Source organism: Heterocephalus glaber, unplaced genomic scaffold, assembly GCF_053883595.1.
Source record: "Heterocephalus glaber isolate CG9 unplaced genomic scaffold, H.glaber_assembly_v1.0 deba00001600, whole genome shotgun sequence".
Lineage (NCBI taxonomy): Eukaryota > Metazoa > Chordata > Mammalia > Rodentia > Bathyergidae > Heterocephalus > Heterocephalus glaber.
Window position 1 is genome coordinate 40923420 of NW_028258372.1, and position 22117 is coordinate 40945536.

General features: G+C 55.6%; 1 protein-coding gene across 25 annotated transcripts in view; it reads left to right on the forward strand.

Annotated features, from left to right (window-relative positions):
- The window catches only part of Nfasc (neurofascin), a 163359-nt gene extending 150822 nt beyond the window's left edge, over positions 1–12537 (forward strand). For 23 of the 25 annotated variants that reach the window (XM_013078603.3, XM_087193963.1, XM_087193965.1 and 20 more), the window contains 3 exons: positions 1489–1620; positions 3382–3451; positions 6296–12537. In XM_013078603.3, the coding sequence (XP_012934057.1) occupies positions 1489–1620; positions 3382–3451; positions 6296–6527 (434 nt within the window). In that variant the 3' untranslated portion in view covers positions 6528–12537. Of the gene's footprint in view, positions 1–1488; positions 1621–3381; positions 3452–6295 lie in introns of those variants that run through there. The other 2 variants (XR_015444256.1, XR_015444257.1) reach the window with 1 other exon arrangement.
- Positions 12538–22117: the final 9580 nt, after the last annotated feature.

Below are 22117 nucleotides of genomic sequence, written 5' to 3' on the forward strand. Positions count from 1 at the left end.
CGGCCTGTGGAAATGCTGGTTAGTATAAACTGGTAGTTGTACTATTCTATCGAATGGTTGTAAGTGCTGTGAGAAAGATGAATTAGACCTCTCGGGTCAAGAGTGGCTGGGAAGGTCCAGGAAACCCTTTCTGGGGCCTTCCAAGACAGCAAATGCAAAGAAATGCAGAAGCAAGAGCAGCAGGTGCAAAGGCCCCGAGGCAGGAATGAAAGTGGCCAGTGTGGCTGGATCATGGAGAAGGGTAAGCAGAAGTGGGACAGAAAACTAGGGAGGTGGCCAGGGCCAGGTCTCACAGAGCCTGGCACTTCAGAATGAGGAGAGTCCAGTTTTCTTCAGCAGCCATGAGAAGCTCTGGGGGGTGGAAGCAAGAAATGAGCTGGTCCTGCAGGCTGTGTGGGGAGCAGCTTGCCAGGCAGGAGCCGGGAGGGGCTTCCCTCCACAGTTTAGGGAGCGAGGTCAAGGTAACCACTGGCTGTGTTCTTATGGACCCAGCTGCTCTGCTGCCTGGGGCGGGGGCTGGCCAGGAACAGCTGGGACAGCGCGGTGTGGATCTTCACCATGTCCGCCCAGAGAAGGATGGAGGATGGGGGTGACCCCGCTCCCTGCCCACAAAATGGCATGGGATGAGAACCCCGCTGTCCCCACCCTGTCCCCGTGGCCGCTCAGGGCGGGCTGGCGCCAGGGCTGCTTTGCCTATGCTGTATCGCTCGGGTCCTCCTCTCCTCGGCCTGGTGTCTGTGGCAGCCCGAATGCGGGCCCTGGGCCGGCGGGGACACCGTGCAGAGGCCCTGGGCTCCTGTTCCTCGCCCCGTGTGTGCACGGGTCTCCAGGCCCAACGGGACCCGTCCTGACCTCCCCTTCGGCGCTGGGAGGGGCGTGCCCCTGTCACTGAGCACCAGCGCCGCTTCCTGTGCAGGGGATCCTGACAGGGCGCCCGTGGCCGCATCGTCTTCGCTGACAGAGAGCGCACAGTTCAGCTGCCAAGGTGTGAGAAAGCACAGGCCGCCCGGGGCCTCCCAGGGCCCAGGGCCCAGGACCCACTGCCAAAGCCTGGGCCGCTCTGGGGCCACGCTGGTGGGCGGTGTCGCCACTCTACGCCTGCGCGGGCCTGCGGGGCATCGGGGCGCGGCTCCCGAGTGGGTCCTGTGCAGGGGAGCCCGGCCCTACCTCAGCTGTGCCCAGCGCTCTGGTTTGCAAGGTTGCTGTGCGTCAATCTTAGGAAACTTCCACCTACACAACCTTTCTGGCCTCCTGCTGCTTCTCTGCTTCCTGCACTCCTTTTCTTTGCCTGTTTTCTGACCTTTTGGCCTTGGCTCTTTAATCGTTTTCTTTTGGTCGCTTTAGTGGGGTCATTTGGGCCAGAGGGTTGTTAGGTGGTAGTGTTAGGCTCCAGGAGAAGATCCAGGCAAAAGAGCTGTGCTCCTCCCTGCTCCTCCTCACCTTCCGCGTGCCACCACTCACGGGTTTGCATCCCACCCTCCCCACCAGCGTACACCAATAACCAGGCGGACATCGCCACCCAGGGCTGGTTCATCGGGCTCATGTGCGCCATTGCCCTCCTGGTGCTGATCCTGCTCATCGTCTGCTTCATCAAGAGGAGTCGAGGCGGCAAGTACCCAGGTGAGCCGCATGGGTGGCATGGGCAGGTGATCCCGCCCGAGAATCACCAGGTGCCCAGCCAGAGCCAGGGGCTTGGAACCGTGGTCCTCTTGCCTGCTCTGTGCGTCTTGGAACTGCCAGCGAGCACTTGAGTTAATTAAGTTGGCCCGGTGTGGGCACATGGCTTGGTCCAGGCAGCTCCAGAGAGGGAATGGAAGGAACCTTGGCTCCTAATGAGAATGACCTTCTCTGCCCTTGACTCACCACCCATCTGCTTGGTAAATTGGCTTCTTTTTTAGCCCAAATCTCATTAGGATCCTGTGTCCCAGGGAAGGAGGAAGGAAGAGACGCATTTTCTCTGACCACGTCAGAGAGGATGGCGAACAGAGGGGTCTGGACAGAACATCACACCCATGAGAGCAGCTGCATGGAGGGGCCACCGCACTTGCTCCTCACAGCCCTTAAAGGGCTGTGGGCTTCCCTAAATTTCTGCCGAAACATCTGTCTTCTGATCTCTCCAAGATCCTGCAGCCCAGACAAACCAAGGTCAAAGACAAGGACCTCTGGCATTCTTGTTTCTGAAAATATTGATTGTTTTCCAAATGGGCAAGAGAGCCATCTGTCCGTGATGGGATGGGGAGGGTGATGGGAGACAGGGTAATGGATGACCCTGGGAGCAACACGCTTGCTGGCCTGCAGAGTGACTGCTCCCTGCGCCAGAGCCCGTCACCAGGCACCCTGCACGATCCCCAGATGCTTCCTTCTCCCCGCCTCCAGAACAGGCCCAACCTCAACACAAAGGAAACGGAAGGGAGAGGGGATCCTTTCTTCCTTCCTTCCCCCTGCCAAGCACACACAGACCCTGGGATCTTGAAGGGATGCTTCTACCTAAGAGAGCAAAGGTTGGAAACCATCTGCAGTTCCTTGCTGCTGCTGTTTTCTTTCACCTTTGTTTTTCTGCTTTGGGTCTGTTTTTTCAGGAGCCGAGGGCCCTGGACTCTGGGCTTCACTCTAGTCTACCAATTAGTGATGTGACTGTTCTTCACCTCTTTTCCCTTGATTAAAGTAGGGGTGATTATCCAACCTTGTTCTTCAAAAAAGACCACATACAGAGTCCCCAACATAAGCACCTGCTGTATGCCAGGTGCCAGGGACACCAGAGGAACAATGTCTCTCCTCAGCGTTGCAGCTGGCTCAGAGGCACAGCATGGCACACCCATAGCTGGTGTGCACACCCAGGCAGGTTCAGGAAGAGAGCAGCCAGCGAGGGAGGACTGATAGGAGAACACTCCAGCCTTTAGGTATAAGAGCATCCTCCCTGAATGGGGCAGTCTGCCCGGAGCTGTGAAGAAACAGCCCCTACTCTTGAGGACAGATCCAGCATTCTGTTCCGGGCATAAGAAATATGCACAGATCATTACTGTACCAACCAGAATAACAGGGGTGAATAGTAGAGTATTTGCCTTCGGCAGGGGAAAGGATGCAATCCATTTGTCCCCGTGGGAAGACTTTCTGGGAGGAAGTGACGGCGAGCTGGGTAGGCGGAGAGTCGGGTTGTCAGTAGGGAGAAGCCTCCCAGCAGTGAGGAGGAAGTGACAGAACCAACTGGCAACTGATTGAGCTCAGGAAGCAGGAACCAGGTGGGCACGATGGTGGCTTGTTCAAAGGGAGAGCGCCACTGGCCCAGGGCAGTGTCTTCCGGCGCTGCACTCAGCAGAGCCCCTGGGAGAGCAGCCTGCTTCTTAATCACCATGTCTGTGTCTGCCTCTCTTGCTGACCAAGTTCGAGAAAAGAAGGATGTTCCCCTGGGCCCGGAAGACCCCAAGGAAGAGAACGGCTCCTTTGACTATAGGTATGTGACCTCCCATGTGTGGCTGTCCACACTGCTCTGGGCCCCTCACCTCAGAGCAGCTCAGCCTGGCCACAAGGCCCCTGCATCCATGTCCTTGCCCCCAGGATATCGCCTCTGCCTCTCTCTCTGAGCAGGGGGCGTGTCCTAAGAGGCTGTGTGTCCCGATCAGTCGTGCCAGGTGAGCTGCTCCCCAACACACACCCCATTGTCACGTGCACAGCTCAAATGTCCTGAGCTCCTCCTATGTGTACCTTTCCACCTTTTCACTGCAAAGTGAGCTCTGCTCCAGACTTCTTCTCTGCCTGCACCTTAGCTCCAGTCTCCAAGACAGTGACCCAGAGAGGCCGTTATCCAAAACCTCGAGGAGTGAAAGGAAACATCGGCCCTAGGTCCTTTCCTCGTGAACCTGGCAGTGTCTCTGGGCTCTCAGCTCGAACAGGCTTTGGAGAAGCCCCATGTCCTAGATGAGAGGGCTGGGGCCACACTGAGAAGCCATTTGCCCAAACCGCCATGCCCACCCTCAGGGACCTAGTGGCAGAACTGTAAAGGACAGGGGCTGACTGCCAGTTACAGCTGCTGTCCTCTGCCTGTGCCCCACTCCGATCTGGATGGCCCTTTTCGTCTTGAGTTAACACTGTCAACTGTGCATTGCATGGCAGGTGTATTCTCAGCTCAGGAATGACACAGGATGGCTCGTGGAGTCTCAAACCAGACCAAGTGGGGTGGGAGGAAATGTCTGGTCAGAGCCCTCCCACCCCAGTCCTACCCAGTTACTATCCAGGCCCAGGTCACCCCTGTCCTCTCTGACCTCTCCCTTTCCTTTCTGAGCTTCTGCCATCCTGCCTATCAGCAGCCTGGCACAAGGGGTCAGATCAGTGTTGGGGAGGGGGGAGCTACTGCCCACCCAGGAGCCCGCCTGGCAGCTTTTAGACCACAACCATCCAGCCAGTCCCAACATCCCCATGAGCCTCCCGAGAGGGCCACCCGAGAGGTCCCTCCCTCTTCCCTGGCTGTCCTCAGCAGGCTGAGAGCCATGGCCTGGCCTTCAGTTCCAAAGGCCACGGGCCTCTCTCTCCCCCAGACCCTAGTACAGCCAGAGAAGAGGGGTGAGGACAGGCCCAGCAGCCTGCACTGGGAGAAGCTGCCACCTGGTGCACTGCCCTTCCCCGGACCACAACACTGTTCAACAAAAGCACCGTCCTGGCCCCACTGAGGCACACACAGGAGCATGCCCAGGCCGGCACCACACATGCACACATACACAGCATCTGTCCCGCGCCCCGTTTCATGCAGACAGGAGTCCTTAGCTGGGAAAGCCTAAATGAGTAAGGAGCAGCGAGAGCTAAGTTTCCTGGGAGTGAGGGGACCCGGCCCACCGTTACTCCGTTCCACGCGACAGCTTTCTCATGGGGCTGCACCGCTCTCTCCCGTGCCTCTCCTGCACCTGCACGGTTTCTGGGAGGCTGAGCTGACAGGTGACTAGACCAGGGCCCCCCTTTGTTCAAGCCTCCTCAGGCGAGGTCTCTTCCAGACCTAAGAGCCCGGCACATTAACAACCTTTCCCCTGCTGCTGAGTATCTCCGTCCTGTGGCTGCATTTAGCTGAGGTGCCTGGAACCAGACAAGAATTCCTGATTATATGCAAAGCACATAACACAGCCCTTGTGGCCTGCGGTGGGCAGAGGGCCCTCCAAAGGGTGCATGTAGGAAAAAGACTTGCAAGCAGGCTGAGGGGTCTGGCAATGAGAATCTGGTTCGCAGAGAGTTCCACTTGCGGCACAAACTCGAGCAACCTGGAGACCCACTGGCCTCTGCCACTTTCCCCCCAAACGCTGCCATCAGAGGAGGTGATTGGGCCACATTAATGGTCCGCACTCGCTCAGCGTGTGGGGGAGTGGGCTAATGGCTTTCCGTCTGCTAAGCTTACGCGGGGCCTCCCCTGCAGCTGTCTGCCCGACGCTGTTGATAGAAAATGCTGCCTGCAGTAATGGCAGCTTAGCTGGGTATTTTCACCACACCCAGGAGCCACTGAGACTGGGCTGGGAGCTGGGGAGGGCGTCCTGTGTGTGCTCAGACGGTATGGCATCGCTGTGGCCCGCCTGCCAGGCCTCGGTCCCCCACTGCTGGCCCACAGTGGCCTCCCGCCTGGGTGCCATCTCGCCTCTGAAGTGCAGCCAGCAGCACCTGGTCACCCCGGGAGCCTAAAGGGCAGAGAGTTTCCCAGCGGGGGAGGGATGCGGGGTCTCCAGTCTGGGCATCAGTGCCCCACCAGCTCTCCCTCCGAGGGGCTGGCAGGGTCCTCCAGGCCTGGCTGCCGTTTTCTCAAGTCACTGGCCTTTCGAGCTTCTCTGTATGCCTCTCCCTCGGGCCATCCCACCTCTTACTTGCTCAGTCCCAAGCACTAGCAGCTGTTTGCAGATAAGCTGCAGCTGGGAGGAGAGCAACGCTGAGACAGGGAAGTGGAGAACAGGGGAGAGACCTGTTCCCTGAAACCTTCACAGAGGCACAGGTCATGCAAGGCCCACCTTCTGAGGACGGGCTATGGCCACGAGGTGACACAGTCCCCATCCTGACTCTTGCCTCTCAGGAGTGGCCATCCTCTGCTGCTCCCCCCACACAGTGGCCCTGTCTCCTGGAAGGGACCCCAGAGCAGGAGTCCTGGGATGGGGGCCGCACCGCAGCGAGATAACTGTCCCCCGGGTCTCAGGTTTGCTTCTGTAGAGGTTGCTGCATAGTGGGTAAGAGCGAGATGGCCCCTAGGGCCCTCGTCCTCAGTGGGGTGCAGGCCCTGTGTGTGCTGAGAACCCAGCCAGGCAGGGCCCTGATTCTGTCTCTCTCTGACCAGCGACGAGGACAACAAGCCCCTGCAGGGCAGCCAGACGTCTCTGGACGGCACCATCAAGCAGCAGGAGAGTGACGACAGCCTGGTGGACTACGGCGAAGGCGGGGAGGGCCAGTTCAACGAGGACGGCTCCTTCATCGGCCAGTACACGGTGAAAAAGGACAAGGAGGAGACGGAGGGCAACGAGAGCTCAGAGGCCACGTCACCCGTCAATGCCATCTACTCTCTGGCCTAACGGAGCCCACCAGGCACGGCCGCTACTCTGCAAGTGGGAGGAGGGGAGAGGGGAGCCGAAGCTACCGCAGACCGACAGCAAAGCCGCAGCCGCCTTCAGGGACAAGGGTGCCATATGGGGCCTGCCACGCTGTGAGGGCCAATGCCCACCCAGCCCCACAATGCCCTCCCCATGTGCCCCGCCCCGCTGTGTGCCGCTGGTGCAGCAGAGCTGGAGCCCTGGCAGCACTCACTGCAGGGAAGCCCGCCCCTGCCACGCCCACCACACTGCCCGCCTTCCCCGGGCACGCGCGCTCGCCGTTCTCTTGGTTACACTACTTTCCCCCGTCTCCATGTTTTTTCTTTGTGCATCTTTCCCTCCAGACCCAATGTCTCCATTCACTTTCTTTCTGTTTTTTAAGAAGTGTCCCTGGAAAAGAAAGAATAGGTGGCTCCTCCCCCAGGAAACCACAGTGACAGACACAGAGGAATGACCCGAAACAGGACAGAGAGAAAAGCCGTAGTATTCACACTGCCACCGGGCCCACGTGTTTCTGAAGGATGCCTTTCTCGCCATACGCCTGTCCTTGCTCCCAGTCCATCTGCCTCGGCCTGGCCGGCTGCTGAGCTGGGCTTGGCCTCTTTCTGGAAAGCGACAGTATTTGGGGCAGGGAGAGGAAGGGCAGGCCTCCTTGCCTCTCTCTGGTTCAGGTGGCCAGTTTGCCTCCTGCTCCTCACTCTTAACCTTCCCCTGCCCGTGGAGTGGCCAAGAACGAGCTGCACTGACTCTGAGGGCCACGGTCGGGGAACAGAGTAGTCCTGATGGCCAGGACCTCAGCTGCAGTGACTGGGCCGCAAGCAGAGAAAGTCAGGGCCTGGCCCCTCGGGAGCTTCACACCTCTGGAGAGAAGCCAGGGGCTGGCTTTGGACGACAGTGAAGCCCAGGCTGCAGGAGAGAGGACCACACCTGCTGTGTAGGAGCAGGGGCACCTGCCCCGCCCCCGGGTCTCTGCTGCTACCCTCAAGGAGAGAGCCCTGTGTGCAGAAGCCTTGCTGGTGTGTTTGGGGATGTGAAGCACTGCTCCCCTTCCATCTCTAGCAGTTATCCCCCCTCTGTCAGTTCTCTGTGACACTGAGACTTGCGCTTGACTTGTGTGTAGACGGGGACTGCTGCCCTGTCTGTCCTTTTTTAGGGTATGTACCCATCGGAGGACCTGGAGGTGACACCGTACTAACAGCGCTGTGATGCCCCAGCCTGGGGAGGACTTGATGCTCTTCATATGCCTTATGCAGCTCTGATCTGTCCCTGGAGTTCCCAGGTCTTGGCCCATCCCTGCAAGCCTTGGAGCCTCTGGTGATGTCTGTCTCTGTCTCGGGATCGGGAACGGGATCGGGATCGGGATCGGGATCAGGATCAGGCAGCCTATGCAAGTGTCCCTGCAAGACCGGAAGCAGCCATTCCACACTCACCCTCACCCTGTTCCCCAGATGGAGACACTTGCAGACCTGCAGTTCTCAGCCCGAAGGTGCTGCCTTCATCCTGCCCACCTAATCCATTTCTGAACCAAAGGTACCTTAGCCTCAGCAATGCGGAGAGGGGGGGGAGCTTGAGCCTGAGCATGCCCTGCAGCTGCTCCCGTGGCTGGAGTCAGGGTCGGGAGGGTTGGGTTGATCCCCAGGTGTGGATCACCTGCCACTGATTTGAGCCTCCAGCTACAGCTGGGGGCCTGGGCAGGACCAGGGCTGTGTCCTTCAGAGACTTTATTAAAGCCTCATTTGCCACATGTTTAAGCCGCAGAGGTATTAACAGTGCTTGTGTCACTTAATAATCATTGGGTTGAAGGTCAAGCCCATAGGCACAGCTCTGTCTGCAGGTAAGAAACCATAGCCCAAGGCTGAGCCAGTAATGTTGCTTGAACCTGAGGATGTATGATGGTCCCTCTGCCCAGGTTCTGCGCCCAGCTGTGCTGCCGGGAGCCGGAAAGGCAGCTCTCGTGATGAAAGGGAACAGGGTAAAGAGGAGAGAGCTGGGGAGTGAGCTCAGGGTCCCCTCCCCCAGCTCACCTGCAGGGACGCAGGTGTGCATTCCTGCAGCAGGGGCCCACTGTCCCTGAAGGTTGTGTCAGGGAAGTGTGCCTGTGAGCTGAATTAAAGGACCGGCCTTTCCAGAAAACACTGTGGACCTGAGCACAGTGGACAGTATCTCAGGCACCCATTCCGTACTGCATTGTCTGTGCTAGTGAGCCTGTGGCACCAAGAGCAAGCTCTCAGGGGAGGAAGGGACGTTAGTGTCACCATATCTATCCCCTGTCTCTGGAAAGTCTGCCACACAGAATAGTAACTAGAAAGGGCTCCGTCTTAAGGGTCTTGGGGAGAGATGAGTCCTTGGGTTATCTTTGCACCCCATTCCAGAGTCCTGCCATGAGCTGTACCAGCCTCTCGGGGTGTTGTTTTGTGTGTGCTGACAGCTGCACCCCTGCCTCCATCACGATCACAGTCCTCCAGGCAGGACCAAATCTGGGGCTGAAGAACCAAGATTTCCCGAAGCAAAGATGGCAGATTCTTAGATCTGATCCTGAGGTGTGAGTTTGCAGGACTGGGGAGGAGAGGAGGCACTTTCCGAGTCCGCCCCAGCTCAGCAGGACAGCAGTATTGCCCAGCACTCTGTGCCAGCTGAGTCTCAAGCAAACACCCCAAAATGTTCCCAATAACAATGCCAGGAGTGCCCAGTGCCGTTGGTGCTTCGGCCTGTCTGGCTGGGGTAGGGGAAAAGGTGTAGGTCACCTTGCAGTGGCTCTAGGCTGCCGTCCTACCTGTGTGCTCAGCCCTAAGTGTGGTGGCTGCCTGTGCTCTCATCTGTCCATCCATCAGATGCTCTGTGAACATCTAGCCTGGGCCAAGGCCGGTTCCCTGAATGCCTTGATGAGCAAGGTCCAATGGGGTCCCTGCCCATGCAGGGCTGACGTTACTGGCACTAAATCTTGAGACACAGTGGCCATTGAGTCGGGAGTTTTCTGCCCTCTGTTGTTTGAGCTACTGATGACTCCAGGTTGGAAGGAAGAGGCTTCCCAGGAAGAGCTTGGTCCATCTGCTCAGCACCACTGGGTAGGACTGGGAGGTCAGGACTTGCTGGATGGATTGAGGGACAGTCCTGCTCCTTGAGCCTCTTTTCTCTGTCCCTTGGGGCAAGCTGCTTAATCTCTCTGTGTTCTGGTGCCCGTTCAGCCCCTCCTTTGAATTCTTTCCTGCACAGAGGGCATGGGCCACCCCAAGGAGCAGAGAAGCCAGGTCGGAGCCAGCTGAGCCCCCTTTGCCTGAGTTATGGTGAACAGGACCCCTCCTTCCTTTCCTTGCTTTTGCAGAGATGGCTGACTTTAAGCTAAAGGGAGAGCCAGGCCAACCCTCTCCCTTGTCCATCTCCTCTGCCCTGAGCAGTTGGAGACATCTGGTCCACCCCCTTGTGACAAGTCTTGAGGTTTGGGAAAGTGACCACACAGCCAAGAGTTGTGCAGTGCCTCCCCACAGAGGTACCTCAGCAGCGTGGCCCCAGGGAGTGCATTCCAGTGTCCCTGACCACAGTCAACTTTGGAAGGGATGGAGACCAACCCACAGGTGTGTGTGGGTTTCCAGCTAAGGAACAGGCTCCCCTGCCACACCAAACACCCACGCGTGCACATGCACATGCAATGGGCCACTGCTCAATTGCAGAGCTGCACTTGCAGCAGGAGACAGTCCAGACCCAGACAGCATCTTGCAAAGGGTGAGTCCTCTTTGGGCTCTAGAGATGTGATACAAAGTGCTGTGTGTGAGTGTGATGCACAGCTCGGGGAAGAGGAGGCCACCTGGACTGGGGCCTGTTGGGGTGGTTCCTGTGACAGAACCTGGGGGGAGAGAGTGATCTGAAGGAGCAGGAAATGCTCCCCAAGAGTGACACAGGCTGCACCCCTTTGTGGTTCCTCCTGGAATCTTGTACTGAGCCAGGCCGAGTCTTAGAACGTCTCCAACTTTGAGGTGATGAAAGCAGCAGGGACATTTTTGTCTCAGCCTTTGTGAGGCTGCTTTGCAAAGAAGTGAAATTTCTCCAGCCTTATTTGGGCTGGGGCTCGGAGAACAGTAGGTTCCCAGGGTGCCAGTTCCCATAACCCACTCTCCACCTGTGACACCTTGCAGTGAGCACCAGTTTAACCAGCCTCTGCCAAACACAACCCCACAGCTGCGGTGAGCTCCACCCAGCTCGGCGCACAGGGTGGTTTTGTTCTAGTGAAGCCTAGGACCCTGTATGAGCTTTCCACGATGGCTTAGGAGCAGCATGTAAGAGGTCCCTGACTCAGAAAAGAAAAAGAAATAGGACTTGAGCCAGTGAAGCAAAGAGCTTGAAGTGGCAGGAGGAGACTCCGTGTCCCGGGAGGCACAGGCCAATCTGGCAGAGCCAAACTCCTGGGCAGCCCCTTCCCTTAAACTAGACAGGAGCCCCCTGTGTGAGTTGGAACAGGCTTGTGGTTGTCCCCACCCTGCACAACCCAGGGAAGTAAGTGCCCTTTCTTTTCCTACCCTTCTAAGAAGGGGCTTCCCTGCGATGCCCTCAGGGAAGGACCACAGGGGACGGAGGGAACCACCCAGGGAAGCTGTGCCACTCACTGGACAGTGTCCCCAACCACACCCAGAGCCAGTGCTCCTCTTATCCATCCATTAGTATTAAGTGGATGTTCCACGATGATTAAGATGGAAATGAAACAGATACAAGGCTGTGTAGCCTAGGACAGTTTCAGATTTCAGCTTGTGAGGGAATCTCAGAGCTGATCTAATTGAAGTGACTCATTGTGCAGACAAGGAAATGAAAATTCAGGGAGCTAAAGAGACAGGCTCAAAAGGGCAAAGCTGGTAAGTCAAGGCAGGACCAGGGCTTGACCTTGGGCCTTCTGATTCCTTGTCCAGTGTTGTTCATCTCGCCACAGCTGCCTCCTGGGAAACAGGTATTAAGATCTGTCCCTTGGGCCACCCTGTCAAATCTCTCTACCATTTCTCCCACATCCCCACAGCTCCCAAATGAAAGGCAGAACCCAGCTGTGCAGTTATGGGCAGCTCCCAGGCCAGAGCCTAGAATGACAAGCTGATTGGTGCTGGTGACTGTGAACCCTAGACTGTCCTCCTGGAATGATACCTCTTGCTTTGTCTCACATCAGGCTCTGAGCACACTGTATTCCTCGGAAGTGGGGTTGGGGCGGGGGTTTCCTGTCCATTCTGCCCTTGGCCACAGGGCACTGAGGGGCACCAGGGCTCTGGCAAGCCTGCCACCCTGGCATTTGCTGGGCTGGAATTCAACAGACGTAAAGACTACAGTGAAGCAATAAACACAAAAGTCTGGGAGAAGAGATCCAGAATTTTGTGCACTACTTTCTTTTTCAAATATAATGCAGTTCAAACGACACTGATCTGCTCTTTTTCTGATTCCCAAATGCAATGTCCTCAGTCAGTGTTGTCCCTCTGCCCGGCTCTCAGCTCCTTCCCACTTCTTGCCCCTCTCAAGCTGAGCATCAGTCGCCTGTGACACGGCCACCTGCTGTCCTGGTCCCACCCCCAACCGTGCTGGACCCTGGAGGACCTCTTGCTCTGTCCCCACCATCCCACTATGTTCTTTTCAGTGGGGAAATTTTTTCCCTGTTTCCATCCTTGCCCACATTTCCACCCGCCCACAAATTGGCCTGATCTTTTTTTCTGTTGGTTAAACTTTTAACTGTCATGGTACAACTTGTTTTAACCCCTCTCACGTCACGCTCTTTCCTTTTTGCGAGTGACCTTGAATTAACCCGCTTTGTTGGCGACAGATGCGTTATCTGAGGGTGTCACGCATGACCTTCAGCAGGGAAGACTTCTGGGCCATGAAGGACCGTCTAATACATGGACTTATAAACTGACTGCATGAACAATGAAAAGGCCAAATTATTCAGAATTTTTTTTTGAATCACTGTAAAAAAACTGATTTCTTTTGTATAGAAAACACTAAACGTATAATAAAAGTTGTTCAAAATGGACTCTGGCCAGTGATTCATTCATCTCCTTTGGGTAGAGAGAATGCCACGGGGTTAATGATAGGATTTTTCATACGCACCAGACAGCGCACTCTGCTGTTGGAATTCCACTATAGCAGCCGCCATCTAGAAGCTGGTCTTATTTGGGAAAACCCATTTGCACGATTTGTGTTTTAAACATGAGTGGCTGGTATAGGAATGCGTACGTTCGGAGAGACACACCCGATTCACCTGTCTGTGTGTGCGCACGCTGTCTCCAAAGTGCTGTGCTGGGGCAGGTGGAGGAGAGAAATTTGCAGTGGCGCCTGGTCTGCCCCTCCCCTTCGCCCCTTTGCCCGTAGATGGGCCATCACTAGCGCCTGCCCAGCACTGTCCCTGGTACAGAGCAGATATTTAATACGTTGAAGGACTGAATACAGCTGAAACCCTTTCATAGACGTGAAGCAATCTCCATAAACAACCGGACAGTGAAGGCAGAGCCAGGGGCTGTGTTGGGGGACAGAGCTCAGCTTCCGCCCACCTCCTTTCTTGACGCAGCCTGGCCTCTTACTACCTCTCACTAAGGGGTGGCCCCCGAGCATCACCCAGGTGGGATCCTTGCAGAGGGACGCCGGACGCTGTCACCTCCCATTGCAGAGAGGGCGGGGCCTCGGCAGTACTGGGCAGTCAGGACAAAGGACTCCTCAGGAAACGCAGACCCAGCTCAACTCTCAGGGACAAAGAGTCACCAAGTACCTCTCCAACTCTCTCTGTTTACTCTTCCTTCAAAACCTCGGGACACATCATGGACTTGAGGAGTTCCCTTTTCATTAGGTTCAAGCGAGACGCTTATTTCCAGGTCTGGGTCCTGCTGAAGTGTTGGGGATGTCCTCCAGCCCCTCAGAACCTCTGCTCACTCCCTGGAATAAGAGAGGGCCTTTCTCATCCCTCTCAAGTTCACAGGCTGTGTCTGAAATCTGTACCTCCTGTTCACTTGCACCGTCTCACCCCTAGTAACAGTGTCTCTGCCTCCTGTATCACCTACTTCCCCAAGAAACTGTAACTGCAGGGATCTTCTCAAATACAATCGGATTGTTCGCTCCCCTTCCTCCAGTAGGACAAAATCTGAACTCCCTGGTTTGGCACGTTAAACTTCTGGTGCCGTGACCCTCCCCTCTCCTAACTCATTTGTCACCACTCCCAGCCTCCATGCCCCAAATTCCAGCCGATTTCTAGCTCCCTCAGACGTGCAGAAACTGCCCCCACTTCCCAGGTTGGCAGTCAGTCCAGAGGCCCATGCTCCTGGCCCACTCGGGGCCAGTTAGTGGTGTAAGAGGAGCGGGGTAGCACTCCAGTCCTCAGGAAGCTGAGTCTGTCCTGGGAGGCGGGTAGATAAAGTGACCTAAGTGTGCCCTGGGCAAGGGACTCAGTCAATGTGGATTCAGTGAACAAATTATGCCCCAAGGTTTGGCTGCCTTGACCTCCCATGCCCGATTCCTGGACAGGTCTCAATTACTGGAGCTGATGCTCATTACACTCAAACACGGACGATCTCAGACTCTTGCCTCTTTTCAGCTCCGGGCCCCTCTGAGCCCCTGTCTCCATGGAGACCACCTCTCCCCGGTCCTCCAAGGCCAGCTGCGGCCTGTGGGCTGGGTCACACCTCTTTCTGGGTTGTTTTGTTTGTTTTGAGATGGGGTCTCACTGTGTTGCCCCATGGGCCTCAAACTCCTGCATGTACTTCCAGTCTCCCACGTAGCTGGACGTACAGGCTTGTCCCTCACCTGACGGCCACACTTCAATACTCAGCACGGTGACACTGTCTCAGGAGATCTCCCCAACACCCCTGCGTCCTCACACATTTGTGGTCTGGTTTAGATCCTCCTGAGCACATGTCACCTACTGTTTCTTTCACTGAATTTCTAATATCTTGAGTATAAGAAATCTTTTCTTTTTTTCACCTCTGCTTCCACAATCCAATGCTTAGCACACAGCAAGTACCACAGACAAAATGAATGGCCATGAATGAATGAGACAGCCATTCCTTTGAAAGAAGTAGCTGAGTGAACTCAAGTTCTTCGTATCATCCTCTGTCGATGCTGGGTATTTGGATATTTAGCACGTATATGACACTTTGGGGTTCGGTGAACAAAGTTTTCAGAACAAGAGCCTCCACCAAGGGGCAGAGTGGAAATGAAGGGAGCATCTTGTTTGCAGAAAGCCCACCTCAAGCCACACAAAACAACCGCTCTCTACAGGGCCCCGGGGGGGACCCCAGAATATCTGCCATCCCTCATCCCTGTCTCCTGAAGGCTGCACCACCCAGCCCATCAGAAATGCTAATCTCCAGCTTGGAGTTGGATTAGCAGACCCAGTGGGGAGGGGACAAGTCATCTTCCGATCTTTATTAAGAGCAGGGGCTGTACCCTCTCGCCCAGCGGCCCCCAAAGGGCTGGGACAGGGACTTCATTAGAGCCTCCTCATCAAGGCAGCCTCTCTCTGCCACCATATGGGGGGGCATTCCACTTGTCCCCTCCCCACTTAATGCATCAGAGCCCATTTATTTGATGTCAGCCCCTGCTGGGGCATGGACCAGGCAGTGGGCCTCACAGCAATTTGGAGCCACAGCTGCGGCCCAGCAGCCCAACCCCCAGCTCCAGTCCCATCCCAGCCCCAGAACTTGCTGCTGATTGCATTGTATAGACTGGAACTCCACCGGGTCAGGGTTCACACACAGACCCTGAGTCCTGATGCACCTTCCCCACCCTAGGCCATGCAGTGCAGACCACAGAAGAGAGCCAGCTGCAGCCAGGGAGAGCACTGATTATGGATTTTTAAATCCCAGCTGTCCTCTGAAAAGGCAGAATCCTGTGGAACAAAGGGTCCAGGCATGATCTGGGCAGAGAATTTGCAAATGGAAGCTGGGGAAAGTTTTGTGTAAGAGACTTGGCGACCCCAGTGGGGAATGGATGAGCAGAGACAAGCAGAATGGCTAGAGCAGCAGGTCTCAAAGTCTGCCCCCTACTCTAGCAGAACCAGAATCACCCAGGAACTGGCAGAAATACAGACTCTTCGGCCACCCCAGGTCCACTGTACCGGAAACTCTGGTACCTGTTTTAAAAGGCCTTCCAGGTGATTCTGGTGCAGGCTAATGCTAGAGGACCCCAAGGGCAGGCACCGTGTGCCCTCATGCTGTCCCCTGGCAGTCAGGCCACACTCAATTCATGAATCCGCCTCCTGTGAGTGGATGTTTTATGCCAACTAGCAAAGGTGGTGAATTTTATGTCTAGACGGATGCTGGGTGTAACAGAGACCTCGTGGGATGCAGGGGTCAGAGCATGAGCCCGAGGGAATTAGCAGAAATTGAGGGAAGGGCTTTGCTTTTCTTAGACTGTGGGATTGGCAGGGAACTGAGCCATTTATTATGCTGATGTCAAGGAGGCAAGAGGGCACCAGATGGTATTGGGCCACAATACATTTACATTAAGTCACTTAGGAGGAGAAGGGAAACTAATAATGTTGACACCAACTGCAGGAGGCACGGTGATGTGCACTTTATGCAAACGTCTCCTCTAACCCGCACATGGCCCTGGGCATGTGGTAGCTGTGGATCCCGTTGCACTGGAGGAGACTAACCCTGAATGGCAGAATGACTCACCCAAGGCAAAGGACAAAGCCGGAGCTAACTGCCAGGTCTATCTGACTCTAAAACCCTGGGCTTCAACCAGGCACGGTGGTGCACACCTATATTCCCAGCAGTAGGAAGTTGAGCCAGGAGGATCATGAGTTTGAGACCGACCTGGACAATTTAGCGGCTAAGTGAGACTCTGTCTCAGAAATTAATTAATTAATTAATTAACTGATTAATTGATAGGGTTGGAGATGTAGCTTAGTGCAAAGACCCAGCGTCCAATCCCTAGTGCCACAAACACAAACAAAAAAACTCTTCATTACTACACTTGAGAGTATGAATGGGCGTCTCTATGAAGACTTAGCTCCGGGCTTCAAAGGCATCGTGCCAGAGCTGCACTTGCCAGCCCCTGAACACACTCCAGCCATGCTCTGCTCCTCTCCTCTCCCCTCTGGTGTGGTAGGAGGGCCCAGGAGAGACTGGGGGCGCCCATGATCTGAGATGAGAGGCAGTGAGGCCGTCGGGGCTTGCCCTCCTCCAGGTCTGCCTTGAGCCCTAGGAAGAGCTGAATTCTGTGGACAGGTCAGACACTAGCTCTGTGGCCTCAGGCAAGTTACTTAACCTCTCCTTGCCTGAGTTTCCTCATCTGCAAACCTGGGATTGTAATTGTAGCTCCCTTATAGATCACTGTAAGGACCTAATCGGTTCAAATTAGATCCTGAAAAATTCTATGAACAGTGTTTCTATGATCATTGATTTAATATAAAGAAAGAAAGAAAGAACCTCACCCTTTCCCCTCTTCTGCCCACCAAGCTGTTCCTCCCAGACTCTGGTCTGCCTTCCCAAGCCTGGCTACCCTCCCAGCAGGAGTGAGTCCCATGTGTCAGGATGCCTCCCCACCGGCGGGCCTCTCTGAGCCTTTCTTTCCCTACCTGGCTCCTCCTGCCCCTTGCTTGGCCTCCAGCCTAAGCTCTCTGGTCCCACGGGAATCTGACTCCTGCACACTGTGGCACCAGCCTGCCTGCCCCTCACACGCAGTGGGGGACCCCTAAGTATGTGCTGGCTACTCCTGGGGACCAGTGTCCCTGCAGTGTGGCCAGATCCCGCATGTGGAGCTGTCTGCCTGGCTGTATTTACAGCACCGACTTGGGGTTCAGCCCTCTTGGTATTGGGCAAGGGGTGGGGTGGGGCAGGCTAGCTCTGTCTTCCTAAAAGCAAGTTGAGCAGGTTCCTGGCAGGGCAGAAGGGCCAGTGATAAGTGTTGAGAGCGTGAGGTTCATCTACAGCCCCATTAATTAACTTTCCCTAAGTGCTCTTGTCTGGCTTTCAAGCTAGCAACCTGCCACGCTCACTGATCAGCGAGGTCTGACCATCTTTCCCGATGTCGCGGGAGAGGATAAAGCCAGAGGCCCAGAAGGCTGGACTTGTCCCGGGAGAAAATGACCACAGGACAGGACTCAGCCAGTGTCCCTTCCACGACCTCTCACAACACGGGTGTCGATTTTGTACTGAGACTTAGGAGCCCAACTAAGGGACTGCCGTGAGCATCATCAAAGCAATTGGCTCTGAGGGCCAGCAGAGCTACTGGCAGCCCGGCCACTTCCTACCAAGTCAGTCAGTCACAGAGCAACAGGGCAAGCTCTGGCACTGGCTACTTCCTTGTTCTTCGTTCTGTTTTCGTGGTGCTGAGGAATGAACCCTGGGCGTTTTCACTGAGCTTCATCTCCAGCCCTTTAAAAAAATTTTTTCTTTTTCTTTTTCTTTTTGCTAGTGGGGATGGAACTCGGGACCTTGCACTTTTGAGGCAGGCGGCGGAACCACTGAGCTAAATCCCCGGCCCATAAATTTTTTTTTTTTAATTTGATACAGGACCTCACTAAGTTGCTAAATTGCCCCAGCTGGGCTTAAAATTTCAATCCTCCTGTCTCAGCCTCCCAGAGTGCCGGGATTACAGGGGTGTGCCGCTATGCCCAGCTCACTCCCTTGTTTTATAGACACTGCACATCAGAGCCAAGTCCAGACCTCACCACACCCAGCAGGTGCTCTGCCCCTCTCTTCATGGTGCTAATGTGTCCTTGGGGAAAGCAGACTCGCAGTTTGAACTAGGCCCAAGCCATGCTGCAAAAGGATGAGGGGCTTTTGGGGCTGTGTGGGGAAGTGACACGAATTTTGAAATACACTCATTCCAAAGTCAAATAGAAATCGCTAGGGATTTCCGGCTGCTCGGGACACCCTCTACCCCTCTAGCTTCCTTCCAAACAGATAGCTGTGAGCTGTGCTTCCTTCCAAACAGATAGCTGGGGGCACTTTGGGGAAGGAAGAGGAAATTTATTGCCAGGAATTTTGTCCTATGCCAAACCCAGGAAGATGTAGGTGCCGCGCTGGTTCTCAGAGGTAGGCGGAACCCTAACCAGGGCGGAGGACCCCTCCGGCCCTCCCTCTGCCCAGCATCCAACCTCGTCCATTTCCGACTCTCCAGCCCCTCTTCAGACTGTCAGATGAGCTCTCGAGGGTCCATCAGTGGCTTTTAACTGAGCCCCCGGCTTTCATCCTATTAGTGAGCCAGGGAGTAATTATGACTTCATTAGCCAAATAGGTTCTTGGTTCAGAGACTCCCTCCCACAAAACCAAACCCACACCCGCTTCCCTCCATCTGAAGTCTGTCCCCGGAGGCCTCCAGCTAACAATGGAGCTGCTGGGGAAGCCTGGCAGGAAACAGGGAGCAGACAGGACGCTGGCCAATGGGAAGGAGCTCCCTGCCCTCCTCCGAGGCGCATCTGTCGCCCTGCCAGGCCGGGCCAGAGAGATGTGACAGGGAGAGGGATGGCACTCCGGCGAATGAGGAGCGCGACCCCCGAATCTATCTGCTGCTCCTTGCCCTCTGGCCCTGCTCTCCCTTCCAGTCACAGGGGAGCCAATGGCCAGTTCACTTCCCCGCTGAATGGGGCAGCACTCCAGTGGGGCTCTCTGAGCCAAAGCCCAGGGACCCCCAGAGTGTCAAGCACCTCCACCCTCCCATCCCTCAGCCACTGCAACTCCCAGGACAAGGAAGCAGGTCTGACAAGTGAGGACAGCTGTGCTAAACCACCTTCCCGGGGCCCCTCTAGCCATCCCTCAGCCACCTGCTCAGGGCTACACACCTGGGAGAGCTGCCACGGCTCCTGGGTCGCTTACTGTCATCTCATACCTCAGCACCAGAAAGTACTTTCTTTGGGTCTAAATTAACTCCACCTTGCAATTAAAACCACCCACACTTGAGAAAATGCTTATCGCCTTTCTCTCTTTTTATCCTTTTAGACTTTAGGAACACGGGGTCCAACCCGCCTGCTCTAAGCAGCACTCAGCTGACATACTCGATCCCCACACCTCTCTAGTGCCTTCACTGTGCAGTGCTAATCCTACGTTCCTGCCAGTCCTGCCGGCCAGGTAAGCATCCAGGACGAGGCCTCTCCTGCTGCCCACTCCCCACCCTCAGATACACTTCTCTTTGTCCTTGAAGCTTCCCAAGAGAGCCGGCTGCTGCTTCTGGGGTCTATGCAAGTAACAGCTGGTGAATTCTCATTCCCGCTGAGGGCCCCTCTGCCTGGGTCCGTGGCCGGCAGGACGCCATCTGCCGGGCTGGACCCAGAGGCAGCAGGATAGATGGCCTGACCTCCAAAGAGCCTGGCACATTTGAGGCTCCAAGCTAGGGGCGGCCTTGGCCTGGGCTCTGGCTCCAACCTGACCCCATTCTGAGCCCAGGCTGAAGACCCAGTCACCTCTGCCTTCCATCCACCCCAGCCGGAGGCCAGGCAGCAGGACTCTGCTCCTCGGCCTTCCAGGAAAGAGTCCTGGGACAAGGCAGCTGTGCTCACCACACCCCTGCTTGTGTTCCCTGAAAGCAACCGTCCTTTTGTTAATTCTGCAATTTCCCAAAGTGCCAGGAGCCTGTCGTCTGACAGCCGCGGCATCTGTTCCTCACACTCTCCAGAAGGCTGGTGGGAGCGGTGCCAGGCTCCACTCAAGGCTCCCAGCCTCACGCTCCTTCCGCCTAAGCCCAGGCACCCTGCTCACCTGGTCTCCTGGGAGTCTCCAGGCACGTCGCTGCATCTCTGGCCCCTGGCGCCCCTCCCGGGGCCATGGCTGGTGGCCTTGATAACCACCTCTCCCTCCAGGCTCGAGTTTACCTGGCCACCAGATGGGTACCCATCCTGGTCCTTTAGGGGTGCAGGGAAAGCAGATATTCCCCCATTTGAGGTCTGCCCACTGCCCGAATAAGTAAAGGAGCCACGGTCCACCGGGAAAGGAAACCCTCATCCTGGCCCTTCCTGTCACCCCTCCCTCTACGCACACTGCCTTCCAGGCCAGAGGAAGTTCTGACTGCTGCCCAGTCCGGAAGACTTCCAGAGTCTGCCACCCCTGCCCCTGATCCAGCACAGGGCTCCTCAAGCCCAGCACTGTGCACACTGGGGATGTGAGGGATGCTCATGACCACTGGACACTGGATGCCAGCGCACTGGATGCACACCTTCCTCCCAGCCCATACCCAGCCCCATCACGATACCCACAGATCTATCTCTCCAGGCTTTCCCTGCTTGAGAATCACTGGGCTAAAGCAAAAAGAAACCCAACACGTGAGTGCCAGTGAGTGACTTCCCTTCCACTTCTGATTCCAGGCTTCAGGTGACAGAGGCATGCTTTAAACCCAGCTTGGCAAGCGCTGTCTGAAAGGACCAGGTAGCCACTGTTTTCCCCTCTGTGGCTGCACAGTCTCCACTGCAACTACTCAGCTGCCAGTGTGGCATGAAGGCAGCTGTAGACAATCCTTAAATGAACAAGTGTGGCTGTGCTCCAATCAGTCTTTGTTTATGAACACTGAAATTTGAATTTCATATTATTTTTGTGTGTCATAAAACATTCTTCTGAGTTTTTAAACCATTTAAAAATATAAAATGCATTCTTACCCCCACAGACCATATCCCTGGCTTTAAGGACCTCAGAGGGTTCAAAACACTGGGTCCTTTTCCACCTGCTTCCATGAGATTCACAAAGCCAAGGCAGGGCCAGGGATTTAGCTCATGGTTCTGCCACCTGCCTCACAAGCGCAAGGTCCCAAGTTTGATCCTGGTACCAAAAAAAAAGCAAAGGCAGAGGCTGAAGTTGTGAATGGAGTGCACCACCCCCCGCCCCTCAATTCCCTTTGACCCACTTAGCCTGGAAATTGTTTTTAATAAGGTGACCAGATCAACAACAGAATTAGTAGGACACAGTGCAAAATAGAACTCTGGGCTTCTTGTTTAAAAATGACACTCAATTCCTAGACAGAAGCAGAAGAGAATTAATGCACAGGCCCTCTGAGCGCAGGCTGAGCACCCACAAAGCCTGCCCTGGACCCCGCTTTCCTCCTGGGGAGATCCGCACTCACCTCGAAGCCTCCAATGGCTGGGGAACCAGCACATCAGGCTGCTCCTCAGACCTTGGTGGCCAGCTTCTTCCAGGCAGCCTTCAGGCTGGGTGCCACACACAGCACCCGGCTGAGGTGACAAGCAGAATGTCAAACCTGCCCCGTGCTTCCCTCACCCAGCTGCAAGCCCTGGCACAGTGCCACACCTGCTTGGAGGCATTCGGACGGCACAAGCAGGGCACCCAGGGGAGGGACAGAAGGAGCCAAATGTGCCCCAGCACATCCCATCTAGCCTCATCCTGAGCCTCGAGAAAGGAATAGAGGACAAAAATAGATACTGGGCACCAGACACCAAGCTGGAAGCAAAGGTATAAGCTCCAGTGGTGGCGACACCATCACCACATAGGTTCATTAGAAAGCCAGCCTCCTGTGACACGTGATGCCCCTGCAGAGGACACCTAAGGCCTGCGGAGAGTCCAGAGCAGAGCTGAAGGTGGATACTGCTGTCCTAATTCTTGAAGGAGAGAGGGGGGCTTACCCAGGTCCAGATGAAGGAGAAGATCGCCATTCCAAACAAGAAGGGGCAAGTG